The sequence below is a fragment of the Centroberyx affinis genome, unplaced genomic scaffold (assembly GCF_046629955.1).
Source record: "Centroberyx affinis isolate AG114_WGS23_722 - 3 ecotype Tasmania unplaced genomic scaffold, CSIRO-AGI_Caff_v1 ptg001476l_1, whole genome shotgun sequence".
Classification (NCBI taxonomy): Eukaryota; Metazoa; Chordata; class Actinopteri; order Beryciformes; family Berycidae; genus Centroberyx; species Centroberyx affinis.
This window is the reverse complement of record NW_027279944.1, coordinates 87,805-102,999: the sequence shown is the minus strand read 5'-3', so window position 1 is coordinate 102,999 and position 15,195 is coordinate 87,805. Positions and strand designations below refer to the sequence as shown.

At 43.1% G+C, this 15,195-nt stretch overlaps 1 protein-coding gene across 2 annotated transcripts in view; it reads left to right on the top strand.

Annotated features, from left to right (window-relative positions):
* The window catches only part of st3gal3b (ST3 beta-galactoside alpha-2,3-sialyltransferase 3b), a 43,061-nt gene extending 28,359 nt beyond the window's left edge, over positions 1–14,702 (top strand). For both annotated transcript variants that reach the window (XM_071526878.1, XM_071526877.1), the window contains 3 exons: positions 5,900–6,046; positions 8,428–8,574; positions 11,209–14,702. In XM_071526878.1, coding sequence (XP_071382979.1) covers positions 5,900–6,046; positions 8,428–8,574; positions 11,209–11,298 — 384 coding nt within the window. In that variant the 3' untranslated portion in view covers positions 11,299–14,702. The remainder of the gene's footprint in view (positions 1–5,899; positions 6,047–8,427; positions 8,575–11,208) is intronic.
* The last annotated feature ends 493 nt before the right edge of the window (positions 14,703–15,195 follow it).

The window sequence follows — 15,195 nt, the reverse complement described above, 5'->3', positions numbered from 1 at the left end:
CGAAAGTCCAACATGTACACAGTGCTAATGACCTCCAGACAACCTTAATTGTGATTGTTAGCAGTTCAAGGCTGCCGTTTTTGTTTCTAAATTGCCTTAAGTCTACCTTCCGGAATCCAGTCCACCTCCTTTGGGTAGTCCACTCCATAAACATCAAAACGCAACCACATCCTCAGACAGCGGTGCCAGCATTGACGAAACCAGATAGAGCCAAGTTGTATGATAGCTGCCTATATGGAAGGAAGGACACCTCTCAGAAGCCAGTGGCACTGTTGCTTCCACCTGCGTTATGAGTCCGGTAATTCTGGAAAACACCCAAGAATAGGAAAAAACGTTCACATCAGGCATATGTCTGGTGGTGTGGTGGTCTGGCAAGCGGCTACACCACTTGTGGCTCACAGAAGGCCAAATCTTGTTTGTGTTTGTTTGCATTGAGAGGCTTTATAACTACCTGTACAAAGCCTGCAGATGTAGAACTACTTGTTCTTCCCTTTCTCCCCTTCTTTCATTCCTCCATTCATCTCTTATTCATCATTTTCTGTACTTCTGAATCAGTCCCTGTTGTGGTATAAACCAAGATATCTGGTACATTCAATACAGAGAAACGTCTCATTTCAGTTTAAAAATGTGAGTTCTCAAAGTTCATTGGCCTGCGCTTTATGCCAAATCGAATCCAAACCACATCGCAAACTATAAAGTGAGGCTGGATAGGTCCAGCTCCAGACCAAGCTGTTTCTTATTTAAGCTTTTTACAGTTATGGAGTGAAGTGCAACTGAGGTGTATTCTTTTCTGTTATGTGCATCATATAGTCCAGAAAAAATGTGTGTTATGTCACCATGTTTATGTCCAGCGTGATTTTAAGTGCTGTCCCACAACCAGCCTGGGGTTACTTTTTGTGAGTGTGATATTTTTAGAGGCATCTTGTACATCGCTTGTTATGATCTTGCATGTTTTGTATACAGATGAATAGGGAGGAAGCTAAGGTAGTTATTTCTGCATTCACACGTTGGTTAGAAATATACACTCCTGTTACTGAGATAACCCCTTTTTCCTCTGGCTGTACATTATCCACGAGGAATTACTGTAGATGTTCAGTTTACATCACTTTTTCCATCTGGTTTGATCCCTCACTTCTCTTGCCTTACAGTAGGTCTCTATTCTCCTCACCTTCTGACATTGTCTTGCTCTAATCCTGCCCTTTTAAGCTCTTTTAGTGGTGGTTTGTTTAGCTGTGATTTTCCTACAGCTTTGAAATGGCTAGACGAATCCACTTAGCAGAGCTTCTGTTGTAGTTCACAACATCGCTTAACATGGAGAGATTGACTGAGAGTGTTTTCATGGTATTGGTCCACTCTTGGAGATACATAAACAATACTTCCTGACGTTCCCTGCTACACAAGGATCATCAGGAGTATTTTTGCAGCAACGATGCAATTGACATTTTTCACTCAACGTTGCGATCTAAATAAGTTTACAATGTGCAGGAGTCACTCTCGTGGGCTGCTCTGTGCTAAATAAGTTAGGTGTTAAGTTCATTCTTGAAAGTTGCCTCTTTGAGACCGTGCAGTGTAATCTTTACACACATCCTCTGACATTACACGCATGCAGAGAGACACACACACACACACACACACACACACACACACACACACACACACACACACACACACACACACAAGCTTGTTGCTCTGCGTGGGAACCCATGTTTACTTCAATTACTTCTCTGCAAATTCTGCACCTGTTTTGTAGCAGCCGACCACTGGCCAGTTGGACATGAAGTAGCTGTAGTGTAAATTATACAAGTTTGGCTTTCAATCCACTTTTAGAGCCACTCAACCCAGTTTTAACCTCAGCTTCTCTGTGGCTAACTTCCTCTGGACCTGTGAGTTTTATGGAGTAATTCGATACTGCAATGGTGTAGAACCTTTTTATTGGTACATTCAATACAGTCACCTGCTGAGTATGAGCTTGCTCGTGAGGGTTGATAAACCTCGCCTGGATTTATGGAAGAGTGATGGTTGGAGGAGTTTGGCAAAAAAGACCTCATCACCGCTTACCTGCTGTGGTATGATCGGGCTCTGTTACATGTCTAACTGTGAGGCTACAGACTGTGGCCACTCTTACCTTTACTCTCTCCCACCACATTGGGCCCAGTCATCCATCAAAATTACTTTTCCTCCCCACTGGCTCTTAGTCTCAGAGGCGCTGCCAAGAACTCTCAGCCTCCTGACAATATGTGGTACTGGGCACATAAGACCACCAGCCCATTATAAAACCCTATTACTTCAACCACTACTCCATTTTTGGGGGCCTCTAGAGTGATGTCCCCTGAATTACCTACACCTGTTCACCCCCACTTGCTATAGTATGCTCCTTCATGTGCACTGTGGATGGAGGATGAAGTTTCCAATGTGAATGCTGGTGGCCTGTGGGGCGGAAGATGCTGGAATAACGGTATTAGTTGAAGTGTGAAATCCAAAGGGGGCAAATCAAGGATGAACAGCTGCAGCTGGAATCAGGGCTGCTGATTTATTGACCATAGACAATATAAGAAATATCTTACAGTTAATTAGACAAATCACACATTTAATGCAATGGAGAACACCCTCAGTCTCTATTTTTGGCTTGTTTTGGGCTCTTAAATATGACATTCATTTCAAGGTTATTGGCTTTTTACAGTGATTTCATCTAGTTTGGCTGCTCTGTCCTAAGGTTTCATTACAGACTGACACAAGTGGACTGTACTAGTTCTGCAAAGGCCCAAGCTTACTAAGCCTGGGCCTTTGCAGAACTAGTACACATAAGGGGGCTAAGCCTGGCTTAGCCCCCTTCATCTGAATGACTGATCTAGTCCTCTGTACAGTCTGTCTCCTTGCAATGCAAACAATTACCTCTCCCAGCTAAAGGTTGTTTTAACAGGTGCTTTATTGGAGTGTGCAGCCTTGTGCGCACACTTAAATCTAATAATCGAGACCAATTTAACCATAAAGCTGTCGCAGGAGAAGGGAAACAGCCATTTCCTCTCTGACCGCAACACAGCAACACCCCATCCAGCCAAGCTACACACTCCGGTTCACCTTTTGCGTGTGTGTGGATGTGGGTGTGCGTGTGTCTTTGTGTCGGGGCCGGGTGAGTGCGTGGTACGGGACCACTCTGTAGCTTCCTGTTCTCTCCTTGTTCAAATGTCACTGGTGCAGCGATGTTTCTCCTGACACTAACCCACATACACACACACACACACACTGAGGTTAGCGGTCAGTCCGCAGTGGAAACCACATCCTGTTCCCCAGAGGCCGATTTGCGGGAACAGTGAGTGAACTCTGAGAGAGCGCAATATTTCGCAGTTATTTAACAGTCTAACTTGCGTGGTATTGCTGAAGGTTTGCTGAACATGCATGCTCATTTTCAAACCCATCCTGTCTCATGTACATGCAATTACAAACATTCACACCCAGTAGCTGCCCAGTACAACCACAGTCCTCTGCTGTTGGGCACTGAATAGCTCCACTGGAATATTTGGGAGTTCAGTGCCTTGCTCAAGGGAACCTCAGTGGATACTGTCAAAGCAGGGTAGAGTGTTATCGTTCACTTTTCCTGCCCATCCCAACTGGTCTGATTTTTGAGCCAGTGACCTTTAAGTCACTAGCCCACATTCCAAACCACCCCCCACACCCCCCCACCCCCTCCCCAACACACACAACCCACCCCGTCATGTGTGCTTACCGAAAGTCCTGAATCCCTGTGTTCACTGCATTTACATTTCTCAGAGCCACCTGTACTTTGTCTGCCAATTGTCTGAATATCTTCAAAGAGATCCCCACCCCATGACAGTCTTGTCTGTGTACATGTCATTGCTGTGTGAAGTGAGGGTGTGTGTGTATCACTACGTTCCCTCCTTCCAAGGAAAAAGAAAAAAATGCATCACTCTCTTTATTCAGCACACAGACACACACACACACACACACACACACACACACACACACAGCCAAACAGCCCTGCTAAATACATTCCTGGCAAACACAAGCTGTGTTGACAGGAGAGATGAGCTGCTGTTCCTGTTACAGCTTGCCGAGGGCACAGAGCTGGGCCTTCGTTCAAAACAAGCCGCCACTGTTGTAGCCACAAAGCCAGCAGACTCACTGCTACTGCCTCTGCCAACACACACATGCACACACAAACACACACACACACACACACACAGAGGCACGCATTGCTGTATCAAAGACGGCTGGGCGGGTGCTTGACTATTTGAACAGGTGATTCCCATTTACATCTGCTGACCCCTTTGGCTTTATGCCTTTCAGAAAGTCACTGTCAGGAAAGTCACTCACGCACTACCAAGGACTGAGGAGTAATGCTCTAACAGGGGCTGATTTGTTGGAGTAGTCTTGTCATTGGACAGTGTAGAGAAGTCAGAATTGATTATTATAGGTGTACATTTTTAGAGGCTACTTTTTGTGAGTTTGTATCCTAATATCCAGTGGCTGTATTGCAATGCCTGAGTTATGTGTCATTAAATTTACATAATTTAATTCAGGTGTGTGTTGCTTGCCTGTCTTACTGGTCGCCCTGGCGACTGATGATGATTGCTGTGTGTGAAAGGACCTGAGGTCTCCCAGAACCCCCTCAGAGGTCAATGTGTGATTTATATTAGCCTACTTCCTGTAGCACTTCCTTATATAAGCTTGGGTGTGGGTAAAGTTGGCCATGGACGCTGCTCTGGGGTCAGTCTTGCAATTTCCCAACTAGAGCTTCACAACTAATGGTAGACAATCGTATATCATGATTTAATGGTTCCATGATAAATAATCATGCAAGTTGGCATTATAGAAGTGTTTCTTATATTTTCAATTCCCCGGTGTGATATCTCAAGCGCTTCCATTAGTGACCAATCACAGCCTCTGAATGTGCAACGGGCGCCATGTGACCAAGATGAAACTTAAGATTGTGAAGCAGGCTGCTCCAGTGGGGAAGAAAGAGAGAAACCTTACATAGACTTAAATAAAAACAGCTATCAATGAGCAAAATAGCAATGAGCTAAGTGCAAAAGAATAGATCGGTCCAACGATGGTGATAAAAAGTGGATAGTGTGAAAACAAAACCTTGCAGCTACTGCTACATTGAGATATACTGCACTGAAAAAAGTGAAAATATATGTTAAGGTGCAAAAGTACAATAAAGTAATTTGGTTTCCTGAAACTGAGACAAAGAATTGTGATTTTATAATTACGATCACAGTGTTTAGCAAAATAATCATGATTATCATATTTGCCATAATTGTGCAGCCCTATTCCCAACGACTGGTGAAATTTTGGAAAGGGGAACAGGAAACTGGTACCTTGTCAGCACTCAAAGACAGCTTCACCCCAGACCCACGGCTGCTACTGTGGTGGTAATTACAGATGCCCCCCGCCCCCTATCCCATCCCCTCCAGCCATTAAAGGCCCAAAAGCCATTTTCCTAATCAGTGGTAGTAGCGGTCTGCTGGTGTAGGCTTCTGTGTTTAATGTCAGCATTGCAGAGGATAATCTGTTTGATGTTTGGCTGGTGAGATGCTGCTGGCTGTCCCCAGCGGAGGTGTCATCACATGAATGTCAGTTTTGTGATTCATGTACTGTGACCTTGCAGGGAGGAAAAAATAATTCAAGTATTATTTAAAAAAAAAATACTAATGCATCTCTCTCTCTCTCTCTCTCTCTCTCTCTCTCTCTCTCTCTCTCTCTCTCTCTCTCTCTCTCTCTCTCTCTCTCTCTCTCTCTCTCTCTCTCTCTCTCTCTCTCTCTCTCTCTCTCTCTCTCTCTCTCTCTCCCCCCCTTTCTTCTGCTGTTTTTCTTCCTCTACACCTTTTTTCCCTCTGTCCATTTCCTTCCCCAATCAATCCCTCCCTTCCTCGCCCAGAGGGGTACAGAGGGTTTCTGGAAGTCGGTGGCCCACTACGTGCCTAGGGAGCCGACCGAGATGAGAATCCTCAATCCCTACTTCATCCAGGAGGCTGCCTTCCAGTTCATAGGCCTGCCGCTCAACAATGGCCTCATGGGCAAAGGGGTGAGTATTAAGTAGAAATGCAGACAAATGCAGAAGCTTTCTCACACTAACACCTTTTCATATTAGGTTTGAAGTTTTAAAAGCCTCTATCCTGTACAGACACACATTTGCACTTATCCATAACAAAGCCAAAGTGTTTGTGACAAAAGTCAGGTCCCCAATCTTCAGATCTTGCACAACCAAATTTCAATTGGCCATTTCTACAGTAACAGTATTGAGACAACAGCTAACATGCCATCACAGGAAATGAAACGACTCAGACAAGTCATGCAGCATCTTGTCAAGATGAAAAGGAAGATTTAACAGGACAAGTGAAAACTTTTCAAAAACTTATTAACTGGCTTGCACCTAGAAGTCTGGATGACGTAAGCAGGGATTGGATGAGGAACACAAAGAAGCAAGGGGAAAAGTTATCTCCCCTCAGAAATAATGGGAGCTGAGAATCCAAGAAAAACAAAATCACGTCCCTGGCAATTTTGAGGGGAAGCAAAGGAACATGCCAGATGCATTGGTCCAGAACAGGACTGCAACAAACAATTATTTTGATAATACCATTATTGTGAGTATTATATAGTCCTATTGAGTTGTCATCATCCTGCCAGGTGATAATAACTGAAACTAACGTTATTGTTACTGAAGATAGCACTGTGCTATTACTTGGTGAGAGCTCTGCAGTGCACAGGAGTCATTTAAACATTAAGGATGCCACAAAAAATATTAAGATGTGTAAGTTTGTATATTGATGTAGTACAGATTCCTCCTTACATATTTTATTTTATTTTTTTGAGTTTTATGAGTTTGAGTTTTATTTTCATTTTGGAACTCATTGTACTGCTGTAATAAGCCACGTCAATGCTGCACATTGTACATGTTACTACAGTACTACTATATTCCCACACATTGCTGTACTTTACGCTTTGTTTTGAGAGCTTTTCAAAATATTTTCAAAATACAACAAAACGAAAAGTGAGAGATGAAGTAGGCGAAAAGAAAATACTAATCGATTTCTTATGGTCAACATTGTCGATGTCAAATAATTGTTGCAGCCCTAGTCCAGACTGAATGCTACTTTGCCGTGCTGTTTTGTCTCTTATTAGAGGTTGATGTAGATTACCTGCTTGACACATTAATGATCTTCATCTTGCCTTGAGATTGAAGTCCATTTGGTCAGAGGTAAAATTGGATAAATATTGGTTGGTGGGCACTGTCCAAGTACAGAACAAAGCAGCATCTGTTTGTATTCATGTGTCTGTTCTCTGTGTGTGTGTGTATGTGTGTGTGTGTGTTCCTGTTGGTAAGTGTAGGGGGAATGTTGTTAGAGAATTGGAGGGGACATGAGGAGTGTATCAGCGTAACTCTGCCCTCTGGGGCACCACCAGAACACCCCTACTTGAACTCTGCTCTGCAACATGTGTTCAACATGTGGGCAGGTCTGCTCTGTCTGTGTGTGTGTGTGTGTGTGCATGCGTATGTGTATTTGTTTCTGTGTATCAAGGTGGTAACAGTGCTGTCTCATACATGGTGTACAAGGTGTATGGCCTGACACATTCTTGCCTTAAAATACCCTCCCATTTCTCTTCTGATCGTGTGTGTTTATGTATGTGGAAATTAATGACTGAGTATATTTATTATACTAATGTTTATGTTGATTGTGTGTGTGTGTGTGTGTGTGTGTAAATTAATGTGTATTAGAACACACAGTAGGGGGTTGGCCAGCTTGCTGGTTCAGCTTCACCTACCCTGAGGCTCCAAATCAGGCTAATGATTTAAATGGGGCCTCCCTCCATTCTCCCTCCATTCCTTCTTCTGCACCCGCAGTTTTCCAACACACACACTCGTTCTCTCTCCCTCTGTCTCCCTCCCTCCCTCCCTCCCACTCCCTTTCTCCACCCTCCATCCTCCACAGCCTCTGTACCCCCCACACCCCTGGCAGCCCAGGGCGGTTAGGAAGCAGAATGCTATCCTGTAGATCACTGTGTCGTAGCTGGGGTCGGGTCTTAAAGCTAATAGTTAATCACCAACAGCTCAAGATCAGTTAGCAGCAGTGGAACAGAACAAAGACAGAGGTACAAAGGAGGGAGGGAGACGCAAGCAGATACAGGAGAGATGGAGAGAGGGAGTGGAAGGCTGTCTGAACCACTGTCAGAAAGAATCCTCAGTTCTAAAACTGGTTGTAAATGATCTAAATGCTTTTGGTCCACGCCAGTCCCCATGATGGTCAAAAATACCTTGTCTTCTATTTATTAATTGGTATCTACAAATCCTCAGTTTACGTTGGGCTCTGCACCAGATTATTGTCTTAGTCAAATCAGTACATTGATTAAATGGTGTTTGTGTGTTGCAATGGTCTGACAGCTTGCATCTGCCCGTCTTTGCCACAGAACATTCCAACCTTGGGGACGGTTGCTATAACGATGGCACTGCATAACTGTGACGAGGTGGCGGTGGCCGGCTTCGGCTATGACATGAACACGCCCCACGCACCCCTGCACTACTATGAGACTGTCAAGATGTCCGCCATCAAAGAGGTGAGTGGCTTAACCTCTGGTTTCCTTTACATTAATTTAGCTGGCCGCAACAGTTGGAAAACTGACCCCACACCTAGAAAAATGTAAATGCAAAGAAAATCATCTGGATTTATTGCTCAGCCGGACCAAAAACATTACAATTGCAATTACAGCACAATTGTCCATGTAAATAAGACTCATTCTTAAATTATGATACCTACTGGAACTGAGCCTGGAAATGGCCCAGGAGTGAACAGTCTCAGAGTTGAAATGATCCTCAGCCCCCCACATCTCCTAAAAAATCATCAGGAAACTGATACCGCAGGATTAGCATGGGATCAGATCCCAATTCATACTATGGTTTCATATCTCTTTACTCCCTACCCTAGCCCCAATATGTGCTGTTCTCTCCTCTATGGAGAGAATGTCAAGTTAAATTCCATTCAAAAATCTGGCAGTTTTAAGTTGCCTTGTTAATCGGCAAATACACTTACCTCATACAACATGACTTGACCTTTTCTGAATCATTGGGATCCACTCTTCAATTTGTCATACATCCAATACACCAAGCAGTACTTATTATACTTATACAATTTCAACTTTGCCTGTTGTTCCCACGGTCTTCTTCCAAAATGCACTGTGGAGGGTAGTGAGCAGTGTGAAACAAATCCACAAGATTTCATTTAGATAAAGTAAAACTTGGTGGATCAGCTGTATAGCAAATTGATCAGAGAAGCTAATAAGTGATGTTCTACCAGGAGTGCACCTTTGCCGATAAGCAAGGCAATATTAAATTACCAGACTTTTGAATGACATTTGGTGTGATATTCTCTCCATATATGAGAGAGCAGGATGTATTTTGTCTGCTGCGGTCACTGCACACCTGCTACAAATAAATAAATGAAGAAACAAATAAATGAAATGCTTGATGAGAGGGGACCACCACTCCTCTGGAGGAGGGGGTGGAGGGTTTGGGAGTTGGTTTTCAGACAAAATAGGTCATTTTCAGCATAATGCAGCAATTTACCCTTTAGACTGATCGCAGCATTATTCCAAGAATTGTGCATGAATGGGACCTCTCGCCTTACAGAGTATTGAATTGCAGTACCTGGTATATAAAGACTTGTGATGTTTTGTATTGTATTTCGAGTGATGGTACTGTGTCAGGAGCACAATAACCACGTCTAATTGAAAAGGCACTGGTCTTTCAGCAGTCACTGTAGGGACATCCACACGCTTACTGTTAGTGTGTACTTCGAACAATAGTTTTAGGAACGCGCTCATGACAGATCCCGTTCCCCTCTATCAGTCAAGTATTCCTCCCAGTGTTTACGTTGAAGCCCAGTGGAATCACCGGTTCCAAATGTCACCGGTTTGCTGACGTGTAAACCATGAGCTCAGTATGATGATAACCTTTGTCTAAACTCTCAGTGAACCCCTGGCATTTGTTATTATCATCGTCATCATCAACATCGCCATCATCAGCTACACGTGGCTAATTAATGGAAACAGTTTTGGTATATTGTTTGGAACACTTAACCACTGCCAGTCACGGGGACTGTTTGGTTTTCTGTGCTGGAATCAGCCATGAAATCATCCTGTAATTCCACAGAGTTGCCGTGGCGATAGCTTGGAGAAATAGCCTGCATCCTATTTTGACGGATGCTTGACAGCTCGGCAGTAGCCATGTAACCATTGAGGTCAAATGAGCGACACAAAAATCCATGATAAAATGCATCCAGTTTGCTTTATACAATATAGTGAAATCATGTTGTGTTTTCAGACGCTCCGTTTTAATCCTATCCTCATTTCTATTATCTCCAAGTTTTCCGGGTTGGAATTAAATTGATCAAAATATTTAAGTGTGTTTAGTGTAACGAAGCCTTAGCTCACACCAGATGCGGCAGAAATGACCGGCAGTCCTGCCACACTCACACATAGCAACACCAGTGTTACGGATCAGCCTGCTCTTACAGCCCTGTTCCCTATGTAAGCTCCCAGTGAAACCCTATCTTATTGTTCCTTGAGGTTCTGGTTAGGAGTGCGACTCATCACACAGTGGTAGAGAGACCGACCCAGACAGGCCTAGAACCCGTAGGAGTGCCTTGAACCAGCAGGTTAGACCCGAGGCAGCTGTGGGGCCCGGCCCAGCTCTCCACTCCTTTTTTTCCTGTGTGTTTCTTATTCCCCCCTTCTTTCTGTCTCTCCATCCCAAAACGCCACACAGGAACCATAGGCTCTGGTTACATGTTGGCCCACTGGACTGAATCCTCATAGCACAGCAGGGAGGGAAACTGACCCGATGTGGCTTCACACACATACGCACACATGCACAGCCACACACAGCCACACACATACACACACTGAGAATACAAAGCTCCCAACATAAGATGCAGGCGTGTACATCCGCGCATATAGCAAGGCTGTTGGAACAAAAACAAAGGGGTTCTTTAATAAGGCTTATATTTAAGCGTCCCAGAGTGCAATGCTAATTTAGCATCAGCTTTTCCCTCCACAATATTCTCGAAATGCTCACAGGTTACCTGATCAGTTCTCTTCCTAGATCAGCATTCCTACTCTGAAGATAGGTATGGGCCATTGTATCTGTGATCTAGCATCTCTCTGAAATTGTTCTGTCCTCTTCTTCTCCGGCAGTCATGGACACACAACATATCTAAGGAGAAGGAGTTCCTCCGCAAGCTGGTGAGGGCCAATGTCATCACAGACCTGACCAATGGCATCTGAGTTTACACCCACCCAGAGGTTCCTTCTACCTTTCCCAAAGAACTACAAAACAGGATGCTGGGAAATGGATTGGAAAGGGGACAAAGGACCCCTACAATCCGGGTGGCCTGCACACTGCCGGAGTTTTTATATCAAAGGAGATTATAAAAAAAGAAAATGTTAGTGGAGGGTTTCTGTTGAGAGATGCACACATGTGCCTTCTGAACCAAAGGCTTCTGCTGATTCAAGCAGGAGGGACACGGGGAGGAGCGGATCTGCCTGATTCCTGTCTTATCGAGAGACAGTCACAGGAAAGTCCCCTCCCAGCTACACCCGGACGTTTACCACTTCAAACCCCCGAGCATCACATGAATGAATGATGAGGACAAAGGATTGAGTAGGACCACACAGATGGCAGGATTAGGCCATGAAAGACTGACTGACTGACTGGCTAACTGATGGATGGACAGAAGAGAAAGGGGAGAAAGAAAGAGTGAAATGGAGATGGCGTAGGGATGGGTTGAGTATTAGCAGTGCCAAACGTACCTCGTACAAGGGAGAGGTCATCCCCCTCTCCTTTTGCTGCCTGAATGTATTCACTTTCCACAGTGTAAATATCAAAGATTTTTACTGTGCTTTTTAACAAGCTGCACCCCCCCACCCCCCCAACTTGCCATGGGTTTATTCATTCATTGTTTTTCTGTCTATCCGGGGTCCGAAATTATCGCCCGCCAAGCAAAATGCCAGCAGAATTTGTCTTTGGCAGATGAATCAAGAAGGGTCATCCGCCACACTGACTTTTTCAGGCGATGGCATTTGCATATCTCAGTTTTATACAGTCTTTGGTCTTTGCGTTTTCTCGAACTTTGTCCCTGCTGACCACCATACATTCTCTCTCACCGTGTGCATATCAGATCAGTGTAAAACAATGACTGTGTCAAACAGTCCTGATTGACTTCCTAACACTTGCTCTACACAAAGTGGTAGCGTCTTTTTTTCTGTTTCTGTTTCTCTCCTGCCTGGATGGTTAGTTAGCCTAACGTTAGAAGAAATATAACATTATCCCCATGTGGCGACACACAGCAGGTGTGACGCCACCAAAAAGAAAAAACTGAAGATGAAGATAGAATAAGATTTATTCTGTAAGAGAGTGAACAAGTTTTGATTTGAATCTATAAATCGGCTCTTGTTTTTTTTATTGAATGTGAATTGAGTGAATCTGATTCTGTACACAAACTAGCATTGAAAACAGCTAGGGTGACATATGTATGAAAAATTTATATTAATTATTTTGACTGGTCAAAATTATTCTTGGCATGTACATTTTTTTTTTTTAGTGTACCAGTCTGTGGCAGGTGAGCCAAAAGATTAATTTCGGACACTGCATCTATCCTCTTATTCTCTCTCCATCTCTTCTCTCTGTAAAAGCTCCTTCCTTTTGGTTCATTCATGCCATGGTACTGTCTTCATCATTTCTGTCACCTGTCACCTCCAGGCTGCAGCATAGTCAGGCAGGATAGTATACATACGTATATAGTATATATATCTCAACTCCACACGTCTGATCCATTTTCCAACCTCTCAGCGCTGACAATTTTCTTGTACTTTGGCAAATGGTAAAATCTTGGATTGTAGAATATATATATTTTTTGTTTTAGGTTTATTCTAATTATTTATTTTGTTACAAGTTTTAAGGTCCCAACTTTTCGGTCACAGGCAGGCCTGCTTTTTGTAATTTTGTTGAGATAAACCACAGAAATGTGCGTTGGCGTTTCTTCCAAATTTGCCACCATGTGCTTCCTTGAAGACGGCACCATCTGTGAAGTTGTGGCAGAAGCAGTGTTGTAAATGAAACCACAGAGGCATCTTTTTTAATTGCCGTAGTAGTATTTTAAATGTTGTTACAAACAGTCAGCAACCCTTTATTATTGTGATTCATACAGCTAATGTTGATTCAGTGCTTATACTCATTTGCCACTATGAATACACACTAGTGATTTCTTGAAATTGCTTGACAAAAATTAAGAAAATGTAAACTTATTGATCAGTAAATCCTCACTGATAACTGCCAGGCTCAATTACACAGAAATCTAGAATGATCATTTCTTTGCACTTTGAAGATGAAGGTTCTTATTAGTGCTATAAAATAAAGGGTTGCTCAATTTTCCATGTGAAAAACCCTCCAGTAATTTATTTGAGTGAAACTACCGCAAATATTTAAGTATTTCAACATTGCATCACCACAGCAAGTGTTCAGTATTACGCAATCAGACCTGATGCTTCTCCCTCTGCTTCCCAACAAACAACATGCGAATGTCAAAATGTCAGATCTGTTTGCTTGTCTTTTTATCATCTGAATGCGATAATCAGCTTTATATGGTGATGGTGCATTTTAAATTCTGCTTTACCAAAGCAGGGTTTTCATGTTTTACAGTTTGTTTTTTACTTTGTCAAATGACATTTTTATGGGGTTTTTGCCTATTTGAATGATCTGTTTCTACTGCTTCCTTGGAAGTGCATACTTACTGTACACTGCACACACACACAGGCTCACTTCCATTCCTCTCAATCAATAAGCTACATTTGTTACAAAGGTAGTCACGTTTCTCTCTCTCTTACAGGGTCGTATGTCCATCATGTGCTCGTTTTCTTGCTTATTTTTTAAAAACAATACTGATAAAATCATGCGTAGCAGCGTCTCCTCCTCAGTCCCCTCAGACTGGAGGAGCACGGCCCGTCTGGTTTGACGGAAGGGATCACTTTTTTGGAAATGAAACCCTGCTCGGGACTTTGACAGCTAAGGTACAGGGAACAGCTCACCATTGCACTATCCGTGAGGCGCGCTCAGTGCCTCACACCTCACCACCCTCATACTGTAGAGAGGGGCCTGACCAGGGAGGCAGGAACAACCACGTTCTGTTCCAAGTTGGGACGGGTCACTCTTCATTTCTAAGATTTGGGTCCAGTCCATTTCAAATCCAGGAAAAAGAAGTAGGATGCTATAATTCCAGTCAATAATTTATATGTATATATATCTAGACTTAAGCGTTGAGACTAAGCAGATCCTTAGTTGGGTTAAGCCCTACTGCTCTTTTTCTAGTTTTCTAGGAACAGAATTTTTATGAATGCTGGAGGAGTTGGAACGGATTGGGCCCAAATCCTCTTTTCTCAAAACTTGGTCATAATAAGCAGAATGTATTAGCTTTGATCATTTGATATTTATAGACTTTTTATTTTTTGAACATTTCACCTCACCACATCAACTGTTTCTCAATTGGTTATCATCAATCATCACACCATCTGACCTCTCGGCCCATCATCACTGGGAGGTTAAGACAAGTGATCAAAATTGAGTGTTATTGTTTCTTTTTTATATACAGTTATAAATGCTTTCTGCAACTTAATAAATAAGTTTGTAATGGATATTTGCCTGTGCATGTTTGCATCTTTTGACTGATTATAGGTTCTATACATATTCCTTGTACATTATGTCTATATTCAATATATAGTAAATATTTTTTATGTATTTAGTCTACATTTCTGTTTTATCACAGCAACTTTTCATCCTTGCTGTAGTGAAATGGCGACAGCGGATGGCCTTCACATCTTTGCAAACGGCTTTTCAAGGCAGAGTACGGCCTTCATTGAGCCACAGTCTATAGTCACGGACCTCATGTTGTGCAGATATTCTACTGCCTGTGTGTCCATTAGTCTGTACCAGAAGTTACATAGCGCAGAAAACTCACAGTAAAGATGGAAGGATGGGATGGGACGGGACGGAGGAGCGTGGAGAAGGGGATTTCCTCTCCTGCTCTGCACTCTGTATCTCCTACCTGCAGAGACAGAGGAAATCATTTTTCAATCCCCATCCACCGGACTTCCTCTCTAATGTACTCTCGTTTTCTCTGGTGTGTTTAT